The sequence below is a fragment of the Mus musculus genome, chromosome 5 (genome assembly GCF_000001635.26).
Source record: "Mus musculus strain C57BL/6J chromosome 5, GRCm38.p6 C57BL/6J".
In the NCBI taxonomy this organism is placed as follows: Eukaryota; Metazoa; Chordata; class Mammalia; order Rodentia; family Muridae; genus Mus; species Mus musculus.
Genome location: NC_000071.6, coordinates 100,771,139 through 100,787,756, shown reverse-complemented (window position 1 = coordinate 100,787,756; position 16,618 = coordinate 100,771,139). Strand labels below are relative to the sequence as shown.

Here is a 16,618-nt window from a genome sequence, read left to right as displayed (position 1 = left end):
CTAAGAGTAAGACGGGCGGTGCCCGAGGAGTAACCCCTGAGGTGTGTCCTCTTACCTCATGCATGTGCACACAGGCTGAGCACCTGTACATACATAGGTGTGCACACACACACACTCTCTCTCTCTCTCTCTCTCTCTCTCGCTCTCTCGCTCTCTCGCTCTCTCTCTCTCTGAAAGAAGATCTGTCCATGAGTCCGTAAGTGGCATTTAAAATGAAAACTAATGACTAACACAGAAAGTTGTAGATCTTAAGAAATAACACGAAAGAAGAGAAAATAGCACTACCACCTGTTCCTACATATATTCTTAGTTACTCACTTAATTTTGATTTATGTGGATGTGTCCCAGTGTCTGCCGTGTGTGTGGTGCCTGTGGAGAGCGGCAAAGGGCATCAGGCCCGCTGGAGCAAGAGCTACAGGCGGTTGTAAGCTGTTCTGGGTGCTGAGAACTGAGTGTCCTCTGTGGAGGAGCAGTAAGCACACCTAACCACTGAGCCACCGCTGCAGCCTCATTCTTACTGCTCATAACACACACGAGAGCATCTGGCTTCCTTTGGAATGTGTGCTATCCAACTCAAAAGTGATCTCTGTGTAGCTGCCCTGTGTTAAAAGATTTTATAGAATTTCAAACTACAAAGTGTATATTAATAATGGACTGCTTCCTTTTAACTCCAGGTGGAATTAAAAGAATTCCTGAAAGTAAATGACACAATCTATGAGGTAGACAGCCAGGCTGCGGACGGCATGACCTTTTCACGGCTCCTGAGTTATAAGGTGCGAGGGAAACCCCTCAGTTGGCTCCCGTCCTTTGTGCTAAGGTGTGCTGGGCACGCAGCAGCCTCCAGTGGGTCCAGTTGGTTTGTGTTTGGGGAAAGTTTAAAAAGGGGGGGGGGGTGCCTGATCTGTCATGGACAGCAAGCTGCTGACTGAATACAGCTAGTTTCCTCATTGCTTAATTTGCACTGCTAGGGATCTAGCCAGGGCCTAAGAGGCACACACCACTGAGCTACACCCATACAAGGCGCACGCACACACACACCACTGAGCTGCACCTAGTCCCTAGTTCAGTTTTAGCATCAGATCACACGGATTCTTTCCTCTGGCATATCTTTGTGAAGCTGGGTATTTTATTCCTGCTGGCTACACTACTGGATAAAAACTGTAGAACACAACTGTGTACAATCCCACCCTAAAGTTAGACATACCACACTGTGCACACATCCTGTTGGTCGCCTTTTGTGTTAGTAAAAAGTGCTTGCTGTCCAGATGACTACTGGGTTGTGCGGAAGCCCATCATTTGCACCTGGCCGGTTAATGCACCGGGTTCGGAACCGTGAGAACTTGGAGACATATCCTGTAGATATAGCATTCACCCGGCAACAAGATCATAATGCATAGCCTGTAAGTGACACGTTGCTCTATAGAGGTGTCATGTTTGCATGCTGATGGCTTACAGTCGGCAGGAAGGATATTGTAAAGGAGAGCAGTTTTGTCCCAGCTTTAGGGTTTCCTGAGGTAAATGCTGAATCCACAGTTCGCTTTTCAGTAACTAGCAGGAACTGAGGAGATTTCAATGACTGTTCTTCTATTGCATGTCCTCCCGACAGTGTTCCGAACTGTCATAAGTCACTGTTGTTTCACTTGTGACAGTGTTAGGGAACACGGTTCTGAACAGGACACGACGTCATTCCTCACACAGTCCTTTGACTGTTGGTGCCCGCAATCCTCTCTCTCTCTCTCTCTCTCTCTCTCTCTCTCTCTCTAGTTATTGACTACTAGAGCTGTTTTCACTTCCTTGGTTCTTAATCATTTAATCCTCTTTTTTTTTTTAAGATTTATTTATTTCTTGTATGTATGTATGTACACTGTGGCTGTCTTCAGACACACCAGAAGAAGGCATCGGATCCCATTACAGATGTTTGTGAGCCACCATGTGGTTGCTGGGAATTGAACTCAGGACCTTTGGAAGAGCAGTCAGTGCTCTTAACCACTGAGCCATCTCTCCAGCCTTTCATTTAATCCTCTTTTTGGACTAAATGTGCCCCCAAACCAAATCTCCAACGAACAGCCTATGAAGAAAACTAACCATGTGATGTTTAGTACAGCTGTCATCCCTTGTTCTAGTAATGGATAACTGTAGCATTTAATACTGGTGATGGTAGCGCTGGTGATCCCAGCACTCGGGGCCCTGTCTCGAAAAACCAAAAAAAAAAAAAAAAAAAAAAAAAGAAAGAAAGAAAGAAAGAAAAACCAAAGGGGAGATACTGGTGATGGTTTACATGTCTTTCAAGTCACAATTCGTTGTTGCACGCGTGGTCCTTATTTTGCAGTACTCTGAGGCCCTGAAGAAGATGGATCCCGACCGCTTGGTAGCACTGGTGACAGAAGTTATTCCTAACTACTCCTGCCTGGTGTTTTGTCCCAGTAAGAAGAACTGTGAAAATGTAGCAGAAATGTTGTGCAAGTTTTTAAGCAAGTATGTTAATCTTAGTTTACAAAATCGTTTCTAGGTTTGTCATAAATGACAGGCTGCATAATGCATTCTGTGTGTTGGTCATTCCCTTCCTAGCAGAGCATCATATTTTTTTATAGGTTCTGAAGGCACTGACCTTCAAGAAAGCCTAACTGAAATTCGCACTAATGTAGAAAGTTCTAGAGTTGTAAGAGAGCGACCACCACAGGGGCTTAGATGTGAAGCTGCAGCTGCGTCTTAGGCCAGTCAGCATGTCTGGCTGCGCCCCGCAAGACCGGGAAACCAGCCTCTGTCACAGAGGCCAGCCTTCTCTTCATTAATATTTCCCTTATTTTCTTAGCTTGTCTGAGCACTAGATAGAATTTCCTACGAATTTTAGAGATGTCTTGGTTTGGGAGTTGTTTGAATTCAAGCTCTGCTGTGTCCACCAGGAGAGTGTCTGCTGATAGTTTTCTCTTCTCTGCACCTGTTTGTTGACTGGGTTTTTTAACTTTTACACCCGTTTGGCCCTTACTGAGGCTTTCAGTAGTCATAGACTACCGATGGGAATTTTTAATAAGGCTATTCTCCACCCTCCCTCCCAATCCTACTGGCATAGACTGGTCTAAATTAGGATTAAATTTACTGGCTGGTAGAATGATAAAAATGTTTAGGGAACCGTCAAGGAGTTGAATTTCAATGATTGATAGTCTGCCTTCACAATGATGGTTTTGATTATTTGAGAAACAAAACAGCCAGGCCTGAGAGCTCATGCCTTTAATACCTGCACTTGGAAGGGAGAGGCAGGAGGATCTCTGTGAGTTTGAGGCCAGCCTGGTCCACATCTGAGTTCCAGGACAGCCAGGCCTACATAATGAGACACTGGCTCAAACAAACAAACAAAAAAGCAAAATACGCTGGGCTGAGAGATGGTGGTTGTTGGTTGTGAGCACTTCCTGCTCTTCCTGAGGGCCTGACGAGTTCTTTCTGACACCGAGCTCTAAGAGGAGTCAGCATCTCTGGCCTCCATAGATACCTGCACCCATGCACACATGTACACACACACACACGCATACACAAGCACATACACACACACATTTAAAAACTAACGGAATTAAGGGAATTGGCCATTTAAGCTTTCATATAAAACCACAAAGCTTTTTAGCATAATTTAAGATATTGTTGAGTTTTCTAGTGTCAGTGTTAGATATTGTTTAGCTCTATGTTACATTTCCATTTTCAGAGCAGAAAATGTGTATCTTAAAATAAGACAGACCGTCTTCCATAAAGACATATATTGTAGAAGAAATAATCATAATATCTAGAGCGGATCTAACCTGATATCATACGAAGTTTAGCAACAAAACTCAGGAAGTCCGTGAAGCTTCTGAAATTGTTTCTGAAGTGTTGTGTTTATATGAATAGCTGGACTTTTCCTTAGTTTTATTTTTGTGAGGTTCTATGATCCACAAAAAGACTTGGAGAGTTTTTCTAATGGTTAATGAAGTAAGAATTAAAGTTAAAAGAGCGTTTTATGGGGGCTGGGAAGAAGGCTCAGTCAGAGAAGCCAAGTTTGGATCCCTAGCATCCGTGTGAAAGCCAGGCATGATGACACTCGCCTGAAATGCAACACTGGGGAGACACAAAGATGCCCCTTGCAGCTCACTGGCTCGCTAGTCTTGCTGAATAGTGAATTCCAGGTTTAGTGAGAGATGAGAAAACCACTTGATGTCGGCCTTTGGCCTCTGTGCAGACACTTACTCAGTACACAGATGCAGACACATGCATGTCCATACAAAATACACACGAAGAACATTTTGTGTACTTATACTGATAGAAGTAATATATAACTAAAAAGGATGTTAACATGATGTATTAAAAGAAAATGGTAAGCACTTCCAACTATAATTCATGACATGCATGCATGCACCCACTATGTGCATGCCTGATGCCTTCAGAGATCACTAAAAGGCACCGGATCCCCTAAAACTGGTTGTGAGGTGCCATGTGGGTGCTGGGAACTGATCCCCCATCCTCTGAAAAAGCAGTCGGCATTCTTAACTGCTGAGCCGTCCCCCCAGTCCCAGCTGATGGATCATTTTTTCTAGGGACTATCTAAACCACAGAGAGAAAGAAAAATGCGAAGTGATTAAAAGTTTGAGGAATATCGGCAATGGTAAAGTGTGTCCTGTCCTGAAGCGCACCGTCCCTTTCGGCATCGCCTATCACCACAGCGGTTTAACTAGCGAAGAGCGGAAGCTTCTGGAAGAGGCTTACTCCACAGGCGTGCTCTGTCTCTTGACCTGCACGTCCACCCTGGCAGCAGGGGTCAATCTGCCTGCACGGAGGTAAGCTCTCCTCCGCTGAGTTGGTGGGTTTGTTTCCTTTAATGTCTTAATGAAAAGCCACTTTTCCTGGCACTAGGTCCCTCCCTCTTGGCTCCCTCTCTTCTGTGTTTGGTTGTCTGTGTCTTCTCCCTGTGGGACAGGGTCCAACTGGAGGGAGTCCTGCCTCAGCCCCCTTCCTAGAACTGGAATTAGAGGCATTATAATGTCTCCTGGGGTATCAGATCTGAATCTACTTCTGGGAAGGTTGGACAAGACTGAGAGAGATCATTTAGTAGATCTCCTTGAAATGTTAGTGAACTGATTTGGAAAGCCAGTCAGGGGTGGAGTTCAGTGTCTAGAACCTTGCTTGACCTGTGTTTAATTCACAGGGAATGGGCTGATTAAAGCCATCTTTGATGGTTTGTATATTCTTGGACCAGAGAGTGGCACCATCTGGAGGTGTGACCTTGATGGAATAGGTGTGACCTGGTTGGAATAGGTGTGTCACTGTGGGTGTGGACTTAAAACTCTCACCCTAGTTGCCTGGAAGTCAGTCTTCCAACTAGCAGCCTTTGGATGAAGACATAGAACTCTCAGCTCTGCCTGTGCCATGCCTGCCTGGATGCTGCCATGCTCTCATTATTTCTTAATGATAATGGACTGAACCTCTGAACCTGTAAGCCAGCCCCAATTAAATGTTGTTTTTATAAGACTTGCCTTGGTCATGGTGTCTGTTCACAGCAGTAAAACCCTGACTAATATACCATCTGAATGCATTAGAGTGTGTGTGTGTGTGTGTGTGTGTGTGTGTGTGTGTGTGTGTGTGTGTGTATGTGTTTGTGACAGGGTTTCTTTGTGTAGTCTTGGCTGTCCTGAAACTCATTCTGTAGACCAGGCTAGCCTGGAACTTAGAGATTCACCTGCCTCTGCCTCTCCCTCGCAAGTGCTGGGATTCAAGGCCTGCATCACTGCCACCTGGCATGAACAGAATAGCTTTGTCTCAGTTAGGGTTTCCTTCTGTGAACAGACACCATGACCAAGGCAACTCTTATGAAGGACAACATTTAACTGGGGCTGGCTTTCTGTTTCAGAGGTTCAGTCCATTATCATCATGGTGGGAGCATGGCAGCATGTAGGCAGGATCTGTATCTAGATCAGAAGGCAGCCAGGAGGAGACTCTTCCACACTGGGCAGAGCTTGAGCTCTAGGAAACCTCAAAGCCCAGCCCACAGTGATGGACTTCCTCCCACATGGCCACACCTCCTTATAGTGCCACTCCCCATGGCTGAGCATATCCAATCACCACAAACTCTTGTAGGTCAGACCCTATGTCACCTTTTCGGATATTACCGAACGGTGGAAAACTGTATAATTGGCTTCTCTTTATAACTTATTCCTTGGGGGGAGAGGGGCTCTAGCAAATAATTTATGTTCACAAAATGTTTATGAACATTAAATAGAATGTTTTTCTGGTGGATATACAGTCTTTCGTCTCAGTGACATAGTCGTTAGCTATGCTGTTCCCCCTTCACATTTATGTATATTTATTTATCTAGTTACAGACAGGGTCACACTGTGTAGCCCTGGCTGGTCTGGAACTCACCATGTAGACCTGCCTTTAAAACAAAGGTCCACCTGCTGGGATTGAAGCCTGCACCACCATTCCCAGCATGGAAGCAGCTTTGTGTCTGTGCGGGCCTGTAGTTGTCTGCTTTCCCAAAGCTCTCTTTCTATATTCATAGAAATAGAGAAGGATATAATATGTAATATATAGGTAGAGGAGCGTGCATGTCGCAGTGTGACCGTGGAGGTCGGAGGTGAGCTTCAGGGTTCAGGAGTCTGTTGGTTTCCTCCGTCCACCTTGTGAATCCTCGTGATAAAGCCAGGCTGTCAGCCTTGGAGGCCGGTACCATGCCACTGAGCCAGCCGCTCTTGCAGCTTTGCACTTTCCCCTGTACCCTTCCATTTTCCTCATGGTGAGTAATGGCGCTTACTATGGTCGGTGTGTCCTTCCCTCCTGTCCCTACGTCACCAGCTCCCACACCTGGCACCTAACTGATAAATGTGCATTCATTTAGTCAGCCCTCATGATTTATCACCAATATTTTATGCAATTGAAATCTATAAAATAATGAACTTCCCCAGCACTCAGGAGGCAGAGACAGGCGGATCTGTGAGTTCAAGCCCAGCCTGGTCTGCAGAGTAAGGTCCAGGACAGCCAGGGCTGCACAGAGAAACCCTGTCTCAAAAAAAAAAAAAAATAGATAGATGATAGATAGATAGATAGATAGATAGATAGATAGATAGATAGATAGATAGATAGATAGATAGCTTGCTTGCTTGCTTGCTTGCTTGCTTGTTGAATGTCACATCAAATAGATGAGTTTCAAAGCCAAGTTGGAGCCCAGGCAGCCTGCTCATGTAATCCCTGCAGTCCCAGTTCACTGTCTTTTGTTAGGGCGTGGCACTTGGTGGGAGGCTCCATCCTTTGTCTCAGAGCTGTTGCTGGTCATTTCTGTATTCCATCTCTCCATGAGCTTCATTCTCTTCTCTTATGACTTAGGCTAGCCTGGGATAAAGACGTGAAGTTACAGCTTATCAGCTGTTTTTCTCCAACTTTACCTTCCATATAAAATTCAAGTTTTAGTGGGCTGGAAGACAGTATAGTGCAGAGTGCTTGCCTAACACCTAGAAAGTTCTAGGTTCAAACCCAAGTACCACCAGCCCCCCCAATCTGTTTTCTTTTAAAGACCCAGAAGTAGAAGGTTAGCAAAGTGGGATGGGGTAAAAGGACGTGGGATGAATACAGTGGCAACTGTACACATGGGGTGTCGGGACAGAGCAAACTAGCTTTTTCCAGTTCTATTAGTTATGTTTATTCATTACATCTTTAGATTTTAAATGCATTTTAAATTTTCAAAAACTCTGATATACTTCTTGTAGAAGTCTGCTTGAAAACACTGGATATGATTCCCTCTGGAATTTTTTGTGGATACTGTTTACAATTTTCCCAAATTCTTTACTGTATTTGTTGTATGCAGCCATTTTTCTGTGTTCTCTTACTTTTCCACCATTTTGTTTTCTTCAAGCTTTCACCAATCTACATAGGCCATTGAGATTTATAAATAAGGAAGTCGATAATGCAAATTATAGACTCTTCAATTGCCCTTGAAGAGCAAAGCTGACTAGGGATTTGTTTATACCTGAGCAGAATTGAAATTGATGTTTTTGTAGACTAAAGCCAGTTGAAATCTGCAGTGCCTCATAGTTAAAGATAATATCAGTTTATAAATCGGTAGCATACAGTAGCACATGGAGGTGGTGGTACAAGGCCAAATCTCTCAGTTCCGGGTATCAAATCACGAAGCTGTGGAGAGCACTGCGATAGCCAATCACAAGCCTCTGAGCTGCGATGGCTCTGGCATTTCCTCACTTGCTATTTAAGGGAAGCCACTACTGAACTTCAGCCATTTCTTCATGAGAAAGGAAATTAAGGATATTGCTAAGCATTTTGTAAGAACTACAGGTAATATATGTAAGGACCTAGGACATCAGAGATCCAGTGTAGGTGCAGTTTTACTTAAAGTTAACGTGTCATTACACTTAATAAAACCAGTAAAATGGAATTGGGTTTAAAAAGTAGTTGCCGGTGTAGAGGATCACTTTAATTTTATCCCTTCTGCAGAGTCATCTTACGAGCTCCCTATGTGGCTAACACGTTCTTAAAGAGGAATCAGTACAAGCAGATGGTTGGCAGGGCCGGCCGCGCTGGGATAGACACTGCCGGGGAGAGCATCCTTCTGCTGCAAGAGAAGGACAAGCAGCAGGTGAGGCTCCCTCGGCTGGACCACACTCACATGCAACCACCGCTTAAACTCTACCTGCCATCGTCCCTACATCCTTCTGGCTCAGTAAGATTCAGGAAGAGTGGCTCAGATACTTTCATATTTCAGGCATCGTTCTATAACGATGCTACAGAACGTCTGTTAATTCTTGCTCCTTTGGGTTTTTGTGATTTGGTTTTGTTTTAGCTTTGGAGGAGTTTGGGGCGTCCAGAAATGTTACAAAGTACGAGGGCTTTCTGTAGAACACTGTTTAGATTGAGTCACAGCACAGACCTAAGACTGCTTTAACTTTCGTAGGTCCTGGAACTCATAAGCGGACCCCTGGAGACCTGCTGCAGCCATCTTGTCGAGGAATTCACCAAGGGGATCCAGGCTTTGTTTCTCTCTTTAATTGGTCTGAAGGTATTTTTTAAAGATATTCTTATGATGAGTATTACCTGAGACAATAGAGATTTTTTAAAATTCAGGCAAATTATAAAATGAAAAAAATGGTAACTTCTAATGTAATATGAAAAAGAATAATCTTTGACATTTTTAAAAAAATCTAAATCTGGGAACTGGAGAGATTGCTCAGCAAATAAGAGTACACTGGCTGTACTTCTTGAAGGTCTGGGTTCAATTCCCAGCAGCCATCTGTCAGCTCACAACTGTCTATAACACCACTTCCAAGGGATCCAACACCCTCACACAGATACACATGCAGGCAAAACACTGTATTTAAAATAAAAATAAATTATTTTTTAAAAGACTCTGAATCTGGGTCTTTTTAACTCTTCAGTAGAGGAAATATAAGAAATCAGATAATAATTGATGCCCACCTGAAGTTAGTTTATAGGAGACAGTACTGTGGAAGCCATGAGACAGTGGATCCAGAAATTCGACAGCCCATCACCTCTGCCCACACGAGAAGGGAGGTGTGCCTGCCATCGCATGGTACAATCCCACCAGCCCAGAGCTGAGGCTAGTAAGCCCCAGATCTGCAAACATGAAGAGCTGATGCTCTACGGAGGAGAATGTTACCAAACGGCGAGGCTCTGTAGGCTGAGTGTGGTGGGTGCATTTTCACTTACAATATTTTCAACTTCTGACGGGTTTACTAACATGAAAACAGAATCTTAGAGATCAAGTATGAAGACTAATGAGCAGGGTGGTAATGGCACACACCTTTAATCCCAACACTTGGGAGGCAGAGGCAGGCAGATTTCTGAGCTTGAGGCCAGCCTGGTCTACAGAGTTGAGTTCCAGGACAGCCAGGGCTACACAGAAAAACCCTGTCACACCAAGGAAAAAAAGAGATTTTTTTTTAAGAGTTATTGATTAATCTCTTTTAGACTTATTTTTAAGTTAAATTGTGTCCTTGTGCCCAAAGTACAGTCACAACAACAACAAAAAGTGGTAAAAGCCAGAGTTTGAATTTCGCTGTTTTCTAACTGCAAAACTACAAGCTTGTCATATGGCTTGTCCTCATTAGTATGAACATGGAAGTAAAATGTGAGACATAACTGAAACAGATATCACAAGTTTTAGTACTTTGCAGACGGATGGTAATAATCCTTACAGTGTACCTGACACACTAGAAGTCTAAAGAAGAAAATAAACGCAATGAGGTTGAGGGAGAGACACGGATTAGATACAGAAGAAGGAGATAAGCCACACTAGGTATTTAGAGTAGAAAGCAAGAAAAAAAGCTTAATGTGACATGGGTAACAGTCAGCAGGCTGGACCCTGCAACGCTGAGGAAGAAAACTGAAGAGTTCCAGTTTGGATGGAAACAGTTGCCCCCAAGCCATATGGTATTGGTTGGGGGTAATAGGAGAGCATGGTTAGCCATCAGAGATGTAACAGTCCTCATAGAGACTTTGTAAGAAAGACTTGTGACTTGTTCAGTTTGAGGCCAGGGGCACAGAGGCGAGCATCCCTAGATACCTAAGAGGACAGGAAGAGAAGGAACTCCAGGAAGAGGATGTGGCAGTTACGTCATGGGATTCAGGGAGTTCACGGTCATTTATCACAGCCATGTCTCAGACACCCTGCCAAAACACTTGATGTTTTATCTTCAGTCCTTGAACTGAATGTAATTTCTGTTTTACAAATACTGAAATAGAAGCATAGAGCAGTGGACTGCTCTTGACTGCAGACCTGTACTGCATGCCTGAATCTGCACTTTCTGTCTCCTGTGGTCTCCCTCCATCCACTGTCTAACCTGCCATATTCCCTCCACGGAGTGCTTCACGCAGAATAATTACAGAACGTGAGCGAATCACTCCTTCCACTTAAACTTGGCTGTGGTTTCCTTTTGAAATAAAAATTGAACCCAAGCATTTAGAGGGTGGTGGCACAGGCCTTTAATCCGAGTGTTTGGGAGGTGGAGGCAGCCAGATCTCTGTGAGTTCAAGGCTAGCCTGGTCTATAAAGCAAGTCTAAGACAGCCAGGGCTCTGTTTAAAAAAACTGTTTTGAAAAACCAAAAAACAAACGAAAAACAACCCAAGCCTGTTCCATGATGCCTTTAATACAAGCGCTTGGAAGACTGGAAGGTTTTTGTGATTCCAAGGCAGTTAGGGCTACCTAGTAAGACTGTTGTTTCTTTAAAAAATAGTAATTATTATTATTAATTAATTAAACCCCAAAACTAGGGTATTAATGCACATACCTGTAGTCCCAGCACGTGGGAAATAGAGGCAAACCAGGCTACATGAAACCTGGTCTGAAAGAACCAAAAACCCAGGGGAAAAAAAAAGGCAAAGATTAACCTCAAATTTCTCACCCTGGTGTCCAGGTAGTGTGGCCGCAGCCTGTCTCTCCAGTTTGGCCTCTCGCACTTTATTCCAGAAACCCTGGCTTTTCGTTTTCATTTCTCTAGCGTGAGGTGCACTGGTATCTTAATGGTCCCCACCCAGCCCCATGCTCAGCCAGCCTCACCCTCAGTGTACCCCCCTCCTAGTTGGTCCCCCTCAGCTGCAGCTCCTAGCCTAATTGTAGCTTGCCGAGGCTACATACATTCCCTATGCCTCTGAGGCAGTCTGTTATTTACAGAACTGCCTTCTTTCCCTATAACAGCACCGGTCAGCTTGAGGTCACGGCTTTGTTACTGTTGTTCAGCTACTAAAACACCCCTGCTTTAAGAGCCCCGAAAACTCAGGGCTCACATTCCTATCTGTTGACCTTTGAGTCCCAGTGCCTTACAAGGTGTTTGGCATTCGGTTATCAGTCAATAAATACTTTTAACAAACTTAACTCTGGGCGGGTCCAAGGATAGACAGAAACTGGCCTAGGTTTAAATCACGGCTAAGCTTTCCAGAGAGGAGTGGGAAGATGACTTGAAGACAGGTGGACAGATCGGGTCAGGCATCAGCGCTGTCTGCCGTGGGCCACTTCCGCTGTCAGGAGAGAAGCTTCGAGGACTACACCAGTTACTTCCTATGACTGTTGACATGACCAAGACAACTTTCAGAAGGAAGAGTTCGTTTGGGTACAGTTCCTAGAGGGTTAGGGCCCATCATCTGGCAGAGCACAGGATACAGCTGCTAGCCAACATGACCGCTGGAGCTGGAGGCTGAGAGCTCACATCTCAAACTGCAAGCAAGAAGCAGAGGCTCTGAATGGGAATGGGGTGTGGCATACAAGCCACAAAGCCCACCCAGTGATGTACTTCTCCAGCGAGGCCCCACTCAGGCAGCACGACCATCTAGACACCAAATGCCTGAGACCATGGGGAACTTCTCATTCAAATCCCCATGGAGGCTGGAGTACTTTAATGATCCACAAACTGAACATCAGCTCAAGAATATCTTATAAGTGCCTTTGAGCTTGAGTATTAAGAATGATTGTTAATAAAAGGGAGAAGCAATACAAAAATGACTACTCCATAATACTTTATTGTGGAGCATTATATTGGTTTAATATAAAATGACTACTTAAATATTCCTGTTGAAGTATCATCAGAATTGTAAGAGAGAGCTATTGATCCATCCTTTTTTAATATAACATGCTGATTTGGGGGAAATTGGCTAATAAAAGTGAGTTCTAATCCTGAGGGTTTTACATCTGAATACCAAGTGCAGGGTATTAGGATCACTGCTGTCAGTTGTAAATAACGAACGGGCTGTGGGGAGGACACGCGTAAGGACAGGAAGTGGAGTGGAGCCCAGACAGAAGGCAGAGACTGAGCTGAGCGATCGCTAGCAAACCCTTCTGCCAAACACCTCCTTGCCTGCTGCCGGCACACTGGATTCCCTCGGTTGTGTTTTCCATGTTTCTTTTTTATGTTTAATGTGGTTTTTAGAGCTAAAGCCTCCATGAGTATGTAGAAGTGGGTGGAGAGGATTCCAGAAGAAGTCTGAATGGAACTGGGGGGACTCTGCTGGAGAGGTTGAACAGAGAATAATGTAAAATAATGTAAAAACCAAACAGCATTTTGGGGAGGGAGGATGCTCCCCACTTTCAGTTCCCAGATCCCACATCAGGTGATCTATAACCACCCCTAACTCCAGCTGCAGGGGATCCAACACCTCTGCTGTCCACAAGCACCTGCTCTGGTGTGTGTGCTTCACCACACACAGGCATGCAACTGAAAATAATAAAGAGAAGCCAGGGTGGTGGTGCACATCTTCAGTCCCAGCACTCAGGAGGCAGAGGCAGGTGGATTTCTGTGAGTTCCAGGACGGCCTGGCCTACAAAGAGAGTTCTAGGAAAGCCAGGGCTACACAGAGCTGTCTCAAAACAAAGCAAAACATAATAGCAATAATAATAAAATCTTTTTAAAAATTATTATACTGGAAAATATGTATAAAAATGTGTATGAACATGATAACTGTCTTTTCCTTCAGTCGTTTTTCCTGTTAATTTTTAATACTGTAGATTTTGTGCTAATTTTTTTCTTCAAATACCTTTAAGATATGAACTTGAATAATCTTGTTCCTTAAACTAAGTGATGAACTAAGTCCCAGTGATGTCCTGAATTCTTTCAGATCGCAGCAAGTCTTGGTGACATATATCAGTTTATGAGTGGTACATTTTTTGGTGTTCAGCAAAAGATTTTATTGAAAGAAAAAAGTCTCTGGGAAATAACTGTTGACGCTCTTGAACACCTGACAGAGAAAGGACTTCTACAGAAAGACAGCTGTGGCGACAATGAGGGGTTAGAGTGTCACTTCCGGATTACGAAACTGGGCCAAGCTTCTTTTAAGGGTAAGTTTGCCTAAATCTCAGTATTTTCTAAGGGGATGTATTGGAAATAATAGAAGTTAAGTGATTTTCTTTCTTTAAATTGGATTTGTGATTTCATATTAGAAGCGTTACTCTTACGAGCTATGTCCGCTTTCAGAAGTTGAATAGACTTAGAATTGTAAGCAAGTGCACACTAGAGGGAAGCTGGCCTTGCCGCCTCCCCACTCCGACCCTCAGCAGCAGCACAGAGCCTGGAATAACGCCTATCTGTGTGTTTTACTTCAACTCGCAGGCCATGCTGTAGACACATTCAAATTTTGTTTTAAACAAATATTTACTGTTGTATTTCTGGAGCTTGCTTTTTGCTTAATCTATAGATTGTATCTGAACAGAGAATTAATTAAATTTGCTTTTTTTTTTTAAGACAGGGTTTTTCTTCGTAGCCTTGGTTATCCAGGAAGGATTTATTTCTTAATGAGTAATTTACTCATTGAAAACTATCTGCTCTTTAAAAACAAAAACAAAACCTTAGGTTAGGGTGACGTCTTATTCAGTAAAGTCAGTAAAACCATAAAGAGCAACCTGAGTTCAGACTCCCAGCACCCACATAAGAAGCCAGGCGTGGCTGAGCATGGCGGCATGTGTCTACCATCCCAGCAGGAAGGAGGTGGAGGCAGCTGGGCCCGTGGAGCTCGCTGATCAGCTGCCTAGCCAAATAGTGAGTCCTTGGTTCAGCCAAAGAATTAACGAGAGGAGTGACATCCTCCTGTACACACGTGCGTGCGCACGTGTACACACACACACATACACTCGGGATTATGTTAGCAGAAGCCCACACACCTGTCCCAGTCCACTCCTGGGGAGCCTCCAGTGTTCCCAGTTCAGGATCCGCTGTTGAAGTCACGTCCGCCCACCTCATAACACAGCAGGCCACGCTGACCACATGCCTCACTGTGGCTCAGAAGGACCAGATCATCAAATGGCAGTTTACACAAGGGGGTGTGTCCCTGGCTGATGGCACCTGACTGTATTTATGTCTGTCATTCCCTTCTTAATGAAGTCATGCTCATGTATAAAATACCACGGGCCCAAGGCCTCACACGTGTAAGACAGGCACAGAGCCCCTGAGCTGCGTCCCCAGCTCTCTTTATTCTTGAATCTGAGTTTCACTAAGTTGGCCAAGCTAGCCGGTCTACTGTAGTCCAGGCAGCCCTTGACTGTGCAGTCCTTGTGCCTCAGCCTCCAAGCAGCTGACCGAGATCAGCTGTGGGCTCGCACTGAGTCCAGACCCACGTTCCTTTCACGCTGTACTCATCCATAATAGGGCTGGAACATAAATTATTTAACCACCTTTTTATTTATGAATATGTGCACTGCTTGTGATTTTTCTGATTATAAATAGCCACATGACTTACTTATAAATAGTGTCTCAATTTATTTTGAGTACACGTTGAAATGGTTTGTTTGTTTGTTTAACCAGATTACCAAAAATAGTGTAGTTGTATCAGAACTGTCTAAAATTTGATGCACACTATTAAAATAACCTTCAAAACTATTAAAAATAAGAGAATTTGAGGAATTCCTGGTGGGGTTTAATTTAGGACTGAACTATATTCAGGTGTATATTCATGCATGCGGCCTTCACTGAACTCCTCAGCAAACAAGAATAGCAAGCCAGTCTTTGTTAATTCTCAGTCACAGAAAGTGTTGGGTTTTATTGCATTATAATACCACAGGTGCAAACACCCCAATATTATAATATCTTTGTATATTTCACATGCATTCATGTTATTTGTACTGGAATTATTCCAATGAACAAAGCCCAGATCTTCACAGTGTGTTTTCTTACCTGTGACTCAGTCGTGCTTGCTTTATTGTCCCTTAACGCTGAGGAAACTAAAACTCTACTAGTAGTTAGATCTACTTCTTAAATTCAAACTAATCCGAACTGGGTTTGGGTACTGGGTCTCCCGCAAGTCAGTCTGGCCCCAGGCTTGCTGTGTAGCTGTGGCTGGGACAGACATGCACAGCACACCTGGCTGAGAGTGTGCCCTGTGTTTTTGTATTTCTTTAGGAGCCATTGATTTGGCCTATTGTGACACTCTGTACAGAGACTTGAAGAAAGGTCTGGAAGGACTTGTACTGGAGAGCCTTCTTCATCTGATCTACCTAACCACGCCCTATGACCTGGCTGCTCAGTCTGAGCCTGACTGGATGGTGTACTTCAAGCAGGTGAGAGAACAGGTCTCCTGGGCTGAGACTTCTCTGGACTTTGTCACGTGACCTGGTGGAACATTTGGAATTGGGCCTTTTGTCGTTCAGAGTTTCTTTCTCTTCCTTGCTTAGGCTACTGTATATGAATTGTACGAAACTATGGGTCTTATTGCATTCACACAAATGTATATATGTCTTTCAGGTTTTGAAAAATATTTATTTGTGTGTATGTGTGTGTTCAGGTGGTGTGCATGTCTGTACATGAATGTGAGGTCAAGCTTAGGTGTCATTCCTCCAGAGCCATCCACCTTGTTTTTGGGGACAGGATCTCTCACTGGGACCTGGAGCCCACCACTTAGTCTAGGCTAACTGGCAAATGAGCCCCGGGGATCTGCCTGGCTCCAATTTCGGTGCTGAGAGATAGAACCCAGGGCTCCCACACCCGGCTTTTTATATGGCTGAGACTGCCGGTGCCCTCCTGCCTGTGCAGCAGCGCTCACTAATTCAGCCCTCTCCAGCCCGCAGAGGGCACGTACCTTACAGCAGTCACACAGGAGAGCTGGCCTGTGTAAGGAAACCAGCTGGTGGAGTAATAACATAGCGTGATGCTTTT

General features: G+C 44.2%; 1 protein-coding gene across 10 annotated transcripts in view; it reads left to right on the top strand.

Annotated features, from left to right (window-relative positions):
• Nucleotides 1–16,618, top strand: part of Helq (helicase, POLQ-like) — a 36,518-nt gene that overhangs the window by 10,905 nt on the left and 8,995 nt on the right. For 7 of the 10 annotated variants that reach the window (XM_006534827.4, XM_006534829.2, XM_017320728.1 and 4 more), the window contains 7 exons: nucleotides 675–773; nucleotides 2,330–2,475; nucleotides 4,560–4,799; nucleotides 8,464–8,605; nucleotides 8,921–9,025; nucleotides 13,593–13,812; nucleotides 15,866–16,023. In XM_006534827.4, coding sequence (XP_006534890.1) covers nucleotides 675–773; nucleotides 2,330–2,475; nucleotides 4,560–4,799; nucleotides 8,464–8,605; nucleotides 8,921–9,025; nucleotides 13,593–13,812; nucleotides 15,866–16,023 — 1,110 coding nt within the window. Of the gene's footprint in view, nucleotides 1–674; nucleotides 774–2,329; nucleotides 2,476–4,559; nucleotides 4,800–8,463; nucleotides 8,606–8,920; nucleotides 9,026–13,592; nucleotides 13,813–15,865; nucleotides 16,024–16,618 lie in introns of those variants that run through there. The other 3 variants (XM_006534826.3, XM_006534823.3, XR_001784644.2) reach the window with 3 other exon arrangements.